The sequence below is a fragment of the Sitodiplosis mosellana genome, unplaced genomic scaffold (genome assembly GCF_009176505.1).
Source record: "Sitodiplosis mosellana isolate CC-2019 unplaced genomic scaffold, AAFC_SMos_1.0 Smas_scaffold_6191, whole genome shotgun sequence".
NCBI lineage: Eukaryota > Metazoa > Arthropoda > Insecta > Diptera > Cecidomyiidae > Sitodiplosis > Sitodiplosis mosellana.
The window spans coordinates 5,793,941-5,810,246 of record NW_022601432.1 but is presented as its reverse complement, the minus strand read 5'-3'; the positions used below and the strand labels follow the sequence as shown (position 1 = coordinate 5,810,246).

At 36.1% G+C, this 16,306-nt stretch overlaps 2 protein-coding genes across 6 annotated transcripts in view; one reads left to right on the top strand and one right to left on the bottom strand.

Moving 5' to 3' along the window:
- Positions 1–16,306, top strand: part of LOC129576881 (scavenger receptor class B member 1) — a 68,243-nt gene that overhangs the window by 523 nt on the left and 51,414 nt on the right. The window contains exons 1-2 of one of the 4 annotated variants that reach the window (XM_055462901.1): positions 94–200; positions 6,274–6,863. In XM_055462901.1, the coding sequence (XP_055318876.1) occupies positions 6,824–6,863 (40 nt within the window). In that variant the 5' untranslated portion in view covers positions 94–200; positions 6,274–6,823. Of the gene's footprint in view, positions 1–93; positions 409–6,273; positions 6,864–16,306 lie in introns of those variants that run through there. The other 3 variants (XM_055462899.1, XM_055462902.1, XM_055462900.1) reach the window with 3 other exon arrangements.
- Positions 1–16,306, bottom strand: part of LOC129576880 (scavenger receptor class B member 1-like) — a 37,258-nt gene that overhangs the window by 13,231 nt on the left and 7,721 nt on the right. The window lies entirely within an intron of this gene.

Sequence of the window (16,306 nt, the reverse complement as noted above, 5' to 3'; positions counted from 1 at the left end):
GTGTGTGTGTGTGTGTGTGTGTGTGTGTGTGTGTGTGTGTGTGTGTGGAGAGAAGACGGCCTGATATATATACGTGTGTATGTCAGTTTTGTTGGGGTATGATTGTGTTTTTGGCCCGTTAAACTGTGAACACGTAACATCGTGTAATGCCAAACAATAGATTTGAGCGCGCCTCGCCAGTGCGAAGAAAACAAAAGCAGGTACACAAGTAAATCGACTGTCCAAGTGATCGGTAGTGGATTCGTGATATTGTGCTAAGCCATATAGTTAAAACACAGTTCTTCTTGTTTTTTCTTTCGTTTTTAAAAAAAAAAACATACAAAAAAAAACAATTCTATTTTTTTGTCGGTTCATATTTTCTCGTTGGTCTATCGTGAATCCATCGATATCGGTGTTAAAAACTATCGGGTACTTGTTCGCATACACAATTAATATACCGAATTTTATGGCCGTGTGCATTCGACAATACAGCACATTTACCGCATTCTTCTCGTTGTTGTTCACAATTGATTTTTGTGGCTTTTTTTTCGTTCTTCGTTCATTTTTGGGCCATTTTCAAATATTTCAACAAACCGCCAAAGACGAAACAAAACAAAGTAGAGACATACATTTTGGCATTGATTTTCATTTCTGTTTGCGATTCCATCGACGGTTACATTGTTGGTGTGTGTGTGTGTTTTTTTTTTCTGTTTCGCTTTTTCGCAATCAATTCACGATATTCATATTGCACCGGATATTATGAGATAATGAAATATATATACAAATTAAAAATCAATAATTATTTGAATTGAATAACGAAATAAGCAAAACAAGCAACATATAAAAACAACAACAACAACAACAAAATATCGATATACATTTGAAATAGAAACAAGTCGTCAAGCGGCCGCAATACTGGATTTATATATATTTTTGGTTTCTTTTGGGAAAGAAATACACACAAACACATCACATGAATATTGAAAATCGTCCGTCACGAAGAAACAAGCATTGCATATTTTTAGTCGGATTGCAGCCAGAGACCTGAACAACTTAACTTTTTTTTTATCATATAAAAAATAATATAAATGGTGCGTTTTATTTCGCAGAACTTTGTGCCTAGCAATTCAAAATCAAAGAATACATTTGTCGATCAAACATAATTCAAAATAACAAGGGAATTCGTTCATGTGCAGTGTTTTATTTTGACTTCTATTCAAATGAAATTTATAAATTTCATAGGAGCAAGTGATTCACGAAAAGAGTTCTTATGATTGCCAATGAATGTGATGTGTGTCATCAAGATCTAATGGTGTGTGATTCGGAGCGAAAGAGTGTATCTGTGTGATCAATTTGATTTTGATTACTTCTAAAGGATGCATAAACAGTTTGTTTTGTGCGGAATGGCAAGGATTTTGCTATCCAACAATGAGTGAATCAGTTTGGCATTTGCAAAGGAAATGTGATTCATTCGTTGAGGCAATGTGACAATCGTTAGCATTGACCACACATTTATTTGGAATTTTTATTCCGAATGAATCGAAACAAAGTACGAATCGCTAGACAATGAAGACTTCCAAATGGGGACACAAATCATAACCAATATTTTGGATTTCAATTTGTACATGATTTTTTTTCTTCATTTTATCCTGTGTTTAATGTGAAGGTCAATTGAAAATGTGATATGTGTTGTAATTCGTCAGAAGAATAATAACAAGGCGAATCTGCGGTGACGAAGCGACCGATCCAATATCCCCAATTGAATTGATCGTTCATTATATATACGAGCATAAAACAATTGATATGCGTTGATCGATGAAATGGCGCAGCGCACAATTTTCTACAACTACTACTTAAACGAAATTGATTCGTTGTGAAATTGTCGATTCTGTCTCATTGACTGCAACGTCTCATTGATTTCGTTCGGTTGTTGCGCTTTTTTCTTCTCTACTTCGGTTTTCCATTCGCTTCTCTTCTCTTTTTTTTAATGAAAAAAGAAGATGATGATGAAGAAGGGAATACATATCAAGTGTGCGTGTCCATTCGCCGCATTGATTTCGATTCGATAGCTCATGTCACATCAATCTTTGTGGCATTCAAACACAAACTCAGTCACACACACACAAATGATTCACACATCGGCATTTCATCTTTCTTCTTCGTCTTCGTTCAATTTGCAGCCGATTCGATTGCAGTAAATAGTCTTGAAAAATGGTTCCATTTCATTTGGCCGAATGGGTTAGTTTTCTCTCTTTGTTGAAAACAACCAGGCAGTCCAATGTGTACAATTCGCTCACTGAATCGATGATATGAATCATTTCACTTGCATACTACATACACTTACACACACACACATACCACATACCAGACAGCATATCAACTAATTGGTCGCCAGCCACTCGATTCGACACACAGCATCGTATGCACATCATCAATAAACAAAATCAACAACAAATGCCCAGCACTCCACTGAGTGTGTGCGAACAGTAAAAATTGAAAAACAAATGTAAAACGAAAATGAGCAAGAAAGAGAAAGAAATTGAGAGAGAGAGAGAGAGAGAGAGAGTGAGAGCGAAACCGAAGAAAAAACACTGAAATAAAATATTACTATTAAGAATAAAAATTGATGATTGCTGCACACGACCATCGCTTTAGCGCTTTTGCCGCACACACCAAATGAAAAATTCAAAAGCCATAATTTCGTTACAATTGATCGGGTTCAAATTATGTGATTATAATGTTCAAAAGAAGAAGAAGAGAGAAAAAACAATGCGGTGCATATATATATCGCGTTTCTTATTAGTAGTGCATAAATAGTTGAGCGTGAGCATGTTCGCCCATACAGTAGTCTCTCACTCTCTGTATGCGATGTGTGTGTGTGTGTGTGTGTGTGTGCTTTTTTACTACATTTTCGAAGGCAAGGTGCTTTGATTTTTCTTCATATATTTCTGACCGCTGTGTTATGAATTCTTTATTTTATGTGCGATGTATTTTTTTTTGTTTCATTTCAATAACGTATTTTCATCTCATTCGCGCTCGCTCGAATTGTGTACGCTTTTTGCGCTCATGCGGTCGATCGATTGATCGGTCGATCGGTCGGTCGAATTGCATTTTAAGGTTTTTCACACATTATATTTAATGGTACGTGATTGTATTCAGTGTTAGCTATCACAATGCCATACACTTCTCTCTCACACACTCACTCTCTGGACTGATTGAAATTTTTTTTTTACAAATTTATGCTCTGTTTTTTTTTTCTTCATATCGTTGTCGGATCATTGTATAAGGCCCAAAAAATGCTTACCAATTATTATTTCCATAAAATGAATTATTACAATCTAATTAATCGTTACATGTGCGTTAACATGCGTCTAGAAATGCGGCAAACATAAAAAGAGAAAAAAAAAGGAAAAAAAAGTTGGCAAAAGAATGAAGTTTTTTTTTCTTCTGTAATTGGTTCATCTCGTTACCTTGAGGGGTTGGCTTCACTCAATGGATGCTCAGTTACATAAGACATCATTGTTGCCGATGCATATGAAATCGCACCAAAGTTTTGCCAAGTTGCATTTAAATGCCACCCAAGTGGCAAGGTAAACCGAAAGTAACCGAAAATAGATATATGTATATATGGGAAATATGCACACACCCGACCATAATCACTCATCATTTCGCAAAAGAAATTGTACACACGATTGTGATATTAGCTATTTTCGGTTTGAAATAAATACGGTTTTTTGTTGTTGTTGGTTGGGTGTGTAGAAACCATTTTAAAATGGAACTGAATAGAAAAAAAAGATGCGCCGATGATTTGTTTTCGTTGAATGATTACATCGTATCGTAGGTTTTGGTTGACATGACCATAAAATCACTGGTTATGTGCGGGTGAAACGAATATATACCGCTCCAAATGAAGCTATTATAATCATTAGCTGGCAAAAACGATGAAATACACATGAGAAACAACAACAACCACATCCAATCACTTTTATTTTCGCTACAATTCTCCAAGCATATGGATTCGGGGACAATGTTTATGTTAAGCTTCTCTCTTTGTTTATTTATTGATCTCTGTATTTCACCTTTTTTTCCTTTCGTTGCTGTGTGTGTGTGTGTGTGTTTGCATCGTCGCGAGTTTTCCTTGATTTTATTTGTTACAAAGGAAAACGTGCTCATTTGGTTCCAACTTTAAAGTGAATCGGATACTATAGTATCGGAGTGTGGTGATATTCGCATAATTTTTTTCATTTTCTGTTCGGTTTTGTTCAAGTCGAACTTGCAATCGACGCATTTGGCGAGGGGCAAATGCAAGTGAACGTGCAGTTGATGTGCTTGAAATGACATACACACTTATGCGAGCCAATGTAAGGAAACGATTAACGATTACATATGTTTGTGTTGAGTGCTGCTGCTACTGACTTTTTTCCACTGATTTTAATGACCTTTTCACGGACGACAACTACTTCAATTCCAAATTGAATCGCTTGAATACTCGCGCAAATATAAAGAAAAAAATGTTCACATAGAAGCGTCGATTTCCGTCAAATTTTTTGGATTTTTTTTCGTTCGGTTGTACGGAACATTGAAAGAAGTCAGTTTGGGGGAGAGACTGCATATCCACGATAACATTTCAAATTTCGACTTGGCGATATGGAAAAATCTCTATAACTACTAACGCTTTTCACTTTTATCGCATTTTCAAACTCTTCGAATCCAATTGGCCAACATTCGCATCTGAAATGGATGATTTTAATCCAATTGATCATTAACGGGAAAAGGCTGAGTGAAAGAAAGAGAAAAACAACCTCGCCAATATTTGGTTCGCTGTATTTGTAGCGAATTGGTAAATGTTTCTCAATCATAGCAAATATTTGTTGCACTCATTTTTTCGATCCGTATTAAGGCTGCTCATTTTTTTTGCTGTTGCCGACGGTCGATTTTCGTTAAATATGGACGATTTGTGCTGCTTAATTTCAAAGCCATGTCATGTTTTTTTTCCTCTTCATCATTTGCGGAAAGGGTAGAAAAAGCGTTGAAAATAATAACATTAAATAAGAACGCACACGCACAGCAAAAAAGCAATCGAAATCGTCATACGGCATTAAAACGTTCGTGTGGCCAAAAAGAAGAAATGAAGAACATAACAGTTCCATTCACTTGGAAATTAATTGTTTAATCATAGTGATCGTGAGTGTTGTCTATTCAATTTCTTATCTCGTCCAATAATGAAATACGATGTGGCGCTTACAAAAGAGAAAAAACAAATCAAACATACATAGTGAAGACATTATGTTAAGCCCCGGCGAGAAACCGTTGAACGACAATCGTTTGCGTATACAAAGCACATTATCTCGGCGATTTCGCCCCACTGAACCTCGTACCAAATAGAATGTTGATACCTGAGTTTTGATTGAATTCACAATCAAACACAAACACACACACACACACAGCCACAAAGGCGTGCGGCAACAATGGCAAGAAGAAATGGCACTCTTGGATGAATAGCCAAAAGAACCGCCAACAAAAAAACTAATGAATTCAAGATGGAAATGATTTAATTTTTTTTCGAGTGTGATTTTTTTTCTTCATCTGCTTTTTACTATGTTACATTTCTTTCACCGTTTTGAAAACTATCACCAAAATATGCAGGGGAAAAAATGCCCAGAAAATTGTGGCTGGCTGTTATTTACTTTCCTTTGGATCTGCTTTTTTCACAATCATTTTTTCACATGACCATTCTTAAAAGCACGTAAACTCTAACAAAGAAGTCTGAGAAAGCAACAGAAAATCAGAGCGACCAAAAAAAAAAACGGTTTTTATCACTTTCGTAAAATCTGTTGTGAGTTGATTTTTCTATTTCTTCGTTGTGTTCTCTGCCAAACCGCGATACGCCAATGAAAAGAAATGTCTCTCGTTTCCAAATGAAATGTGACTGAAATTAAAGTCCAGTTCACTTGCCCGCTCGCTCGCACTAATCAAGAGAGCGAAAAAATAGATTTCTATTTGATTATCATACCAAATTAGAATCCAAAGAGAAAGACTATCACAATCAGTTGGTGTGGACTCGGACTGGTTGTGTGTGTATGTTTTGCTGAATATGTAGTGAGTATTTCGGCACTCCAATCAAATGTATTCCGTTCGCATTCAAATAAAACAGCCAAAACAAACAGAACCGAGTTAAACTATTCAAACAGAAAAAATATGTGAAATCAATGCCAGATCTAGTGCCAGAGTATAGAAAAAAAACGCAAGAAAAAAGTTACGAATTTTTATTTATTCTTTTTTTTTTCAATTTAGCCACAAACACACACACACACACACAGACACAAAATATGCATATGAATGATAAACAAAAGTGAATATCAATCAAGAATCGAGTTTTCGTTGTTTTTTTCCTCTTCGATTGTGGGTCCGATGTTCTGAACGAAGAGTGAAAAACATAAAAACAAGACCATTAACAGAGATCCATATTAATGACATCAGAAACAAACGAACCGTCAAAGTGATCGAACGTAACACCAAATAAAAACAGTTATTCGTGTGCTGCTGTGAAATAAACCTTACGTCAATTTTTGTGTTGAGTCGCAAAAATTCAATCGTCAAAAAAACCAAGAACATTCAGTGAACAGAAAAACACAGAACAGAAGAAAAAAAACCAAGAACTATAACAATTGAGAAACGTAGGATTTCTCACAAAATAACATACGAGTGTTCGAAAAAAAAGTGTTGAGCAAACGATTGCGAGCATCCGTTCAAAATTTTGTTGGAGTAAAACCGGCAGAGGAACAGTTCAAGCAGCTAACAACAATTAGACACACAGAGACACAGTTCATATACGGAATACAAAATGGAAGTGGTGATCAAAAAGAATAAATACTTAAAATGGTGTAAGTAAAATACTTTTTTATCCATACTAGTAGTTCGGTAGTACGAACAAGAAAAAAAAAGACTGAAATCGGACGGGCGCATAAGTTGGCCCATTCAAAGCAATTAGCATCAATATTTCAGTTTCGATGATTTGGACGTTTGTACATTCTCGTTAAGTGAATGAATCGTGAAACCGAGTGTCTGTACGATGGCTCGTATTCTGTATGTTCAAAAAGAGAGAAAAAAAAGAAAACAAATGGGATGTGTGCCGTTGAAATGTGTTGTTATTTTACTTTGTCAGCGTACGCAAGCGCATTCCATGGGCTTGACATGAATATTTTTTTTTTATTTCTTTAGCTTGTTCATTTGTCGTCAAGTGTTCCATAAACGGTCAAAAATACTAACTACAACTCTTTTGCCAACACACAGAGCAACGCGCATGAAATTCATTTTTTTTTCTTCTAGGTATGAGTGCGCGCTCGATTGCGCGCACGTGTGCGCACGTCAACGCGCACATATGGACACAAATTAGAAGAATAGACAAGCAATATGTGTAGAATTAACCTCGAGCTTGACATTATATATATTGTTGACGCTTTGCAATTAAACAAACAAAAACTAGGAACTTTTATTCGTTATCTCTCTGTGTCTCACATTCGTGTTTTTATTTCATCATTTGGGCTGATCATTTTTCGCAATTTGAAAGCTTTGTGTACGAATTCTGAATAGCAGGTTTATTTGTTGTTGTTGTTGTTGTGTTTTTCGCAAAGAATGACTTTTGGTTTTGTTATGTGTGTATGTGAGAAAAGTAAAGAACAAAAAAAAGGCGAATCATGATCGTTGAACGCAACGTCAAAGTTCAAGTTTTTGAAGGAAACAATACACACACACACACACACACTCACAGTGCAGGAAGATGGAAAAATTGACAATTAGTTTTTAAAAACTTTACATACAATCGTTGGCTATATTTCTTTATTTTTCTTGTCTCAATTCGTTTGTTTCCTTCATTCAATGGCCTAAGCACTTGGATTACAGGCATTGCGCCACCACACACTTTGTAATGTTTCATTCATTTTAGTGTCGACGGTGGTGCAACGACTCATTCGATTAACCTTTCGCTGTACACAATTCTAAAATTAATCATTGCATAGTTTCATCTATTGAACGGAATCAATGCCAAAAGCAAATCAAAGCATTATCAATGATTGGGATTGCAACACGAGTGAGTGAGAGATAAGCGAGTGGTACGAAACAAGTTAGCGAAAAATAGAAACGCGTTTTGTTTTTGTATTAAATTGTATTTTTTGTAGAGAGAAAAAAATTAATGTGTTCACGTCTTCCATTTGAATATTATCAGTCTAAGCGTGATACTACATCGAATGACTGAATGTGACAGCCATCAGAATGTACGTTACGCCGAATATTCCACGATTTATTCACTTAACGGTGAAGAGAATTCGCTGTTATTCATTCCATTCCTTAGCCTAAATTCTTCAAAGTGCCATCCGATAATGAACCAGCGTCGGTCTTTTGTCTGATTTCACCAAAGATATACTTCGAGTTTTTCCCTTTTTTTCTAAATGGAAAATTCTTGTGTCGAAATCAGGGCAAGACTCTCATCGCCCGCCTCATTCTTTGTTACTCATACTCATTTTTTTGGCTCATGAAAGTGAAATATTTTCACGACAAACAATTATGATCGAGCCAGCTTCATGTAATTGGCGATTAAATCGCGTGCTGCTCGGGATAGAAACGAGAGCTGAAAATTAACAGAGAAAATGTGTTGACGCTTATTTGTCTCGATCACAACGTGTGATTTGAATCGTTTTCGGAGAATGTGGCTGTAGCCACTTTTCGAAACAATGAAATTCCGTTGAAGCCAAGCCAACTTCAATTACGAATGATATTCGAAACTTGCACACGTCTTTTTTTGACTGAACATTTTTAATTGCTTGATCATTAAGATTTGCAACAAGAACAACACAGTGTCAACAAAACGGGCCGACAATAAACATTTCCGCTACGGCGATCGAGAGATCGACGGCGCATACCACATCACAGTGCATTGGCAAATAAAGCAAAATTTTGAGGAATAACAAACGCGCTACACTCGCGGTTATTGTTATCAATTCAAGAGATGTAGTTGCTGCTTGTCACTTTCATTGTTTTGTTTTCTGGTTGTTTTTTTTTCTTCTCTCGCTTTTCATCTCGATCACTTTCAGTTCGCTCGCAGTAACGAAAAAAAATACATCGACTTTAATTGATGTTAAATGGTCTTTCTCTCTCTCTCTCTCTCTCGGTTTTTCTCATTTAGTTCGTTGTACGCTAAACGTTGTTGTTGTTCGGTTTTGATTCGTTTAACAACGATGGACAATGGACATTGCACTTGCACTATTATTCCGCCACATAATTAGATGGGCTCGATGCTCTCTTGCTTCATTCATTCGAAAAATTGAATTAATTGTAGATTAAAATCGGTTTGGCAATTCCGTCTCAATTAGAACACACACACACACAAAATTCCAATTGATTCCAAACCATAATAACAATCATTATTATTAAACGTATGTACAATGTGTACGGAGGCGATGTGTTTTATAAATTGGAATAAAAAAGAATTGTCGTTACGAAATATGTATGTGTGTGTGCGCTCTGGTCGATTGACGTTTTTCGATGCATTCAAAAATTGGAATGAACAAAGCACCAGAGTGACCATCGAATGACATGCATGTTCCGAATGAATAAAAAAACAACAACAAATGTGTTCGTTCAAAAAGCTATAATATTGAATTCGCTAATAAATTCATTTTGTTTGGTGCGTGCATCAAATTAACGAAAGGCCTGAGTAAGCCAATGTAATGCGTGATGCATTCACATAGAATCGTTCCCCCCCATCGGTTGAATATGCGTGTATGTGCTTTAAAGGTAACTGCTGCCAATACACCGACCAAATAAACACTCGAACAAACAACAGCAACAACAAATCATTATATTCTATTAGCCTTGAACATTAAATAAAGACACAGCGACATTTTGATTGCGAAACTATTCGACGATACAATAAATAAACGAAAAATTCGAATGAAAACTCGTTTGATAAAAGAGATACAGAAAAAAAAACAACATAACATCGCATGCATACAAAAAGGAGAAATAAATATTCGATTGACGCTGGAAAAAAACACAGAAGGAGAATCCGATCACACACATCAGTGCAATTAGCATTGCAAACAACTCTTCCGAAATTGTCACAATCAATGCGAATGTCATGTCATCTAGACTGGAACATTAAACACTTTCGATTGTCTCCTCGACCCATCTCCATTCAAATCGAGACCCAACATGGACGGCCAAAAACCCACTTAAAACAATGACTCTTTCTAACAACGATTTAAATTTCTTTTTTTCTGTTTTTTTTTTACTATGTCGAGTGTGCAATTGAATTTATGGGACGAATGCAATGATGCGCTAAATTATGAGCTTCAGGCTCAGCTTTTAACAAGTCATTTACGTAATATGCACCTTACAATATAAGAAACTTTTCCTCGCTCATTCCTTCGAAATCCAAATCTCGTTCTCTCTTGCCCGCTCATAATCAGAATCTCTTTTGCTTTGTCTCTCGCTCGCACGTGTGTCTATACCATTCCGAGACATTGTATACAATCAATAGATTTGTATTTGATCGGCAAAGATAATCATCAATTTTAAATAAGACAAAATGTGGATTGCGTTTCAATTTGATTATACGTTTGCAAGTGATTATTCCAATAGATTGAAACTCGATACTCATTATGCATACCGTGTTCTCGACACACAATTGAAAAACGAAGAAACAAAAAACTAACAAACTTACATAATCATGGATATCAACTACGAATTGCAAATGTACGACCAGTTAATTTATTATTAAAACATTTTTGCGGGCAATTAGATACAAATTTGCTTCTGATTTGCTTCAATTTTTTTTCTCCCTCTCTCTCTCTCTCTCTCTCTCTCTTTCGAACGATGCGATTGCATTTAATCGCCGTGCAATAGATATGACATTTTAACACGACATTGTGATAACAAACGTGTCGTCGATTACAGATGATGACTCGATTCTCTCTCATTCTCCGACGAAGCAGATATTCTACAGAATATCTATTATAATCGAGAATGGAGCATATGAGAAGGAAAAACAAACTGAAAAAGCATCAGCATCAATAACAGCAGCAGCAATAGCTATAAAAAAATAAAATTAACAAGCAATACGTGCCCCATGTATGCTTCCGAGCAGTAAAATTATCATAATCTCACAAGCTCAAAGTTCAGTACCATCAAATCTTCAAGCCCCGCTGAGACAAGACCATAAAACATTCACTACATCATTTTGATTCATTTGAATAAGATGCAATTAGCAAGTGGATAATTATTGGATATTGCAATTTAAAACGTCAAATTATTTCAAAAATAAATCCATTTTTAATTGGTTTCCCAATCAAACAACAGAATAAAACCATCAAAACGCCATTTTGTTCATTCTTTTTCTTTCAAAAAAGAATTGCTGAGGTCAGAATTCACATGAAATTAAAATATTCCAACTCTTTTCACAAACAAAATTACGTTCATTTCATGAATCATTTTCGGTTTGTTTAAAAACTCGAAAATTCACGCGAAACCACAACTTTTCCACCGAAAAATAAAACAGTTGACAGTAAAATTTCCATTTCCGAGATGCCTAACCGAAAACAAGCAGATGTCATTTGCGATAAATTTGTTTTTTTTTAAATGGCTCGCAATGTCATTGTGTACATTAAGTAATTCAGGTCCAAATGGATGATCATGAATGAAAAACACTGCGATGAGTCAATGAAAAGTCATCGGTTGATATAGTAATCGTAAGTTTTTCAACTAAAACGGAAGTTTTATGAGTCAATTTTTTGAATTTGTTAACAATTTCAATTCTTATTTGGTTTATGATGTAGAAAAAAACCGATTCAATTTATTCCAAAATGCTTGGGATAAACTCATGGCCTCGTTTGACACAAGAAACACGTCTCATGAGACATTCTAATGCTATATCTATCATATCTAGCTTATAACAGTACCGAATGACGTGAATGCAGGGTTTTTTCCCTCGTCGCAACAAAAAAAAACGAAACGGTTTCTTATTTTTATGTCTTGCGTGATCGGCTTATGCACGAAATAAGAAAGACAAATTGCCAATTTTAAAGCAGAAAAAAACTGTGTCGTCTTTTTTTGGAGTCGGTTCTAAGTCGATGGCCGATACAACAAAATCAGGCGAGACAAATTCAGCAACCGCAATCGCAGCATTCGCGACGGCAATAGCGACAATCTTTCATCAATTTTCGTACGTGTTTCAATAGTCAAATTTTGTGGTCTACCAATGATTTTAATTGCCTGTCATCGAAATTGTTTTTTGATACCATGTGTACATTATCACAGTTCACCGAGCTAAAAAAAAGCGCCTTTCCTTCCATGAACCGCACAGCTAAGAAAAAAAAACACATCTTGATAAACCAACGGTTATCGGCATTCGATGTCGCTACATTCAACATTTGTGCTTTTTGTTCCGTTCACTTAGCTGATTAGCGTTAACTTTGCTAAATTATTCACCTGCTGTGAAATAAAACGCCCGTAACTATGCAATCCGACGTTACACTCGCACACAAAATTTCGATGATAAATTCTTTTGAAGCAAAACAAATGATCTATTGTTTCATTCAGCAACAAATTCAAGCTTTTCGCATTCGACCAAACACTTCCGAACTCAAACTCTATTAATGAGCTGATCATGCGGTGATTGATAAACGGTACCATTTGTATCGTACTAATGAAATTTAATAGTGCAAATAGTACCAAATCAATTCGCGCCTTATTTCTTTTCTTCGTTGAAATGCTTCGAAAATAAGCGAATCGATTTCGGTCGTTTGAACAGTGGCCAGAAAATGAACGAAAATAAAATGCAATCGAAATAACAACAATAACATAACAATCTGTGAAAAAAAATACGGCAAAACAACGACATCCACTTTGGATTCGGAAATGTAACGGTGAAAGTTTTGTTATTTTGATAGACTTCTTGTGCAAGTGAGATTTCTTTTACTTTTTTTTCCACTTCGTTTTCTTCTGGACGATTGATAGAGAGCGAACCGTGTTAAAATCGAACATGCTGCTACACACATGCAACATACACTTCGTTCATTCATTTTTATGTGTGCGCTTTTTTTTTCGATTACAAAAATCAAAACCAAACTCGGACATTTCGTTTTGTGGTGATTTTCTTTTCTCTTCACTGCCACATCGATGCAAGCGTTTGTTGTCTTGTGGCCGCATTTATTTTTTATGTTTTACATGAAAAAATTTGATTGGGGGGGAAAAAGTGAATACGTCCGATTCAGTGAAAATAAACGAGCGATTGCATTTGAAACGAGAGCGGCTGATTTGCTGCACATTTTCATGCGAATGGTCAAATTAAATCGATGCATTAAGAAAATCCAAAACGAATGATCACGTGCCGACAGACAAAAAACATTCACTTGAAAAGGGTTTTGATAATGATGAATTTGTTTGTGAAACGTAGACAGTTCGTTGGCCGAGTTCAAAATTCAGTTTGGCGCCGACAACATGGAAACGCATTGCCTGCATTTTACATGGGAGAAACTCTTATAGAGTAAGGAACAAACGTATAATCGATCGTTGAATCTAATACCAACATTCGGTTTGGATCTAGGTTTGGATCAATGTTTTTTTTCTTCTTGGATTAACGTGCTTCGCTTGAAGTGCACACGACATTTACTTTTTCAATGTGCTATTCGATGATGACTTTCTGAAGCGTTTAGAATCCAATGAAATGAATGGCTTTTGTTGAGCCACCTTGTCGACGAAATGCGAAAAACTTCGAAAAAAATGCATCGTTCAATGGAGAAAAAAAAAGAAAAACTTGAAAAAACGAAGAATTTCAAAGAAAAACAGTGGAAATTCGAAGAAAAAGGGGAACCATTCCAAGTTGAGGAAAAAAAACAACGACACTGATTCAATACAGAAATGTAGTGGTTTTCTGTTGGATTCACCCCATTCACTGCATCGAATGATCAATAATTTTGTCAAATGAACGGTTGATGGCTTGCCAAGCGGTTTTTTTACCTTCTGTCACAACCATGGTTCGTTCACATAATCAGCTGGTCGGCTTTTGCATGCCAAAAAATAGACTGCGCTGGTAACATGTGTTACTAATGACGACCAAATCAACTCATTTCGACTTCGTACACTAATTCTTCGCCACACTGCGACGCGATTCTTTACGAATGCAACACGAACAATTAGCGACACAAACCTGATTTTGAAACGCAAGTCGCAAAAGAAAAAAAAAATTGCCGCAGTCACATTTTCACGTTTCATTGACCAATAAAAGATCTTCTCGACGTTTCGAACTGAATTTCTCAAGAAGTTTCTGTCTACGCACACATTCACTTCAGTCCACATTTTTATGAGCACAAGAAGAAAAAAAAGCGATCTTAACCGATGGCTCATTTCATACACGCACCGAACTGGATTATATAATCTCCGCATTGAGCAAAAGAAGAGAGAAGAAAAAAAACCGGCTTCTAATTACGTGAACGAATTTCAGTTTGCGAATAAATTGAATTTTGCTCGCAATAAAATATTTGCTATCTAAATTATATATAGATTTGGCTAAAGTTCAATTAGCTTTTCGAATGTGCTCATAAAACCATATGGAAATTGGATTTCTTTTTCTTTTTCCACGAATTCATCAAAACGTGTCGAGATTTACGAAAATAATCGAAAAAATAACGTCACTTCAAAGGAAAACCAAATTCTTCATACAAAATAGGTGTTCGATTGACACATAATAATTTAGCAAAAACAAATTGCAAAGATAAATTGGCAATTAAAATGCAAATATCTCAATTGTCACAAAAGAAATGAGCTGGCCTTTCGTCATAATTCATTTTGCAACATTCTGATCGCATGTCAAAATGAGCATCTCTTCCGACACATGAGCCGATCTGAGTGGTTTTGCACCGTAACAATTTTTTTTTGCACCGAGCAAAAAAGCGTAAAAAGTGTGTCGTTATCGTAAAACGACAAAAACAAAAACAACAACAAAACTGTAATGAATCTTCATTTCTTCAAATGACGTTGTTCATTGATGGCATATGGAACAAAAAGTGGGCAATAAAATAAGTGCGAGCGAGCGTAAGTGTGAAACTTGAATTTCTTCACATTTCGTAGCCGGGAATGCGTTTGGTGTGTGAGACATGTAGAGAGAAGAAGAAAAACGCTCTCTTCAGCAGCATATATGCAAAATAAATGGTTAGTGTATGAATCAAATATACATTGGTAATGACTAGATACGTAGCTGTTTTGCATCAATCTTTTCTTGTGCAGAAAAGACTGATGACGATGTGCGAAGTAAGACGACGAACCCCTTGAGATAAAACTAGGTGGCTGTAAACACACATACACACACCCGTTCACTACGCCAAACCGATCAAGTTTTCAATTGACATAATTATCTTTTCTTCGCTCATTATTTCCATAATTTACTAACTGCAACCGTATAATTTAATCGCAATTCAGATGTTTCTTTGATTCAATACAATGCAATTGCAGTGAGTACACAAGCACATGGAGATTAAAAAGAAGAAGCGAAAAAAATGTGTGACTGATTCTGTTGCAAATTCGCTGGAAAGGCAAAGCGATGATGTAAGTGAAGCCATCGATGGGAAAAATCAAATCGAATTGTATGCGCTGAGATTGTTAATTTTCCTTCTCTTCATTGCATACGGATATGCGAATTCATGCACTTACACTTGGTTCAGAAGCCACACGATCTCTCACGCCACGACACAATATTCGCGTTGCTTTGACATCAAAATAATTCCGTGCACACAAAAGGCACTTGATAGGTCGAAAATTATAATTGTTTACTGACATAACTTATATCTTCGCGAAGACCAAAAAAAAACATAACACAGAAAAGGTATTGCTCGCGCGCGATTGCGCATACTTGAGCCTGAGTCATTTCTTCGGTACCGTGCAACAGCAACTCAGCTGTACTTGATACGCGATGAGCCTCTCGATAGCATAAATTTTATTACTCGCACAGATTCTCTTTCTCTCTCACTGCTGCTGCTGCGGCGGCTACTGCCGATGCCGCTACGTGATTTGAATACTGGTTTTCGGTGGTGATGGAAAGTTGTAACAAATTAACAGCAATGAAAAATAGTGTGCGAATGTCTTGTAACCAATTTTTCAACGGCGACTTAGAGACAATTTCGACACAATATGGTTAGTATATTGAAATGATGCTCGAAAAAAAGGAAAAGTCACGATCGTTGACGGAATTTTATCCGTTTGAGAAAAATGGGGGAAAAAATCGCTGATGAGTGTGTGTGTGTGTGTGTGTGTGTGTGTGTGTGTGTGTGTGTGTGTG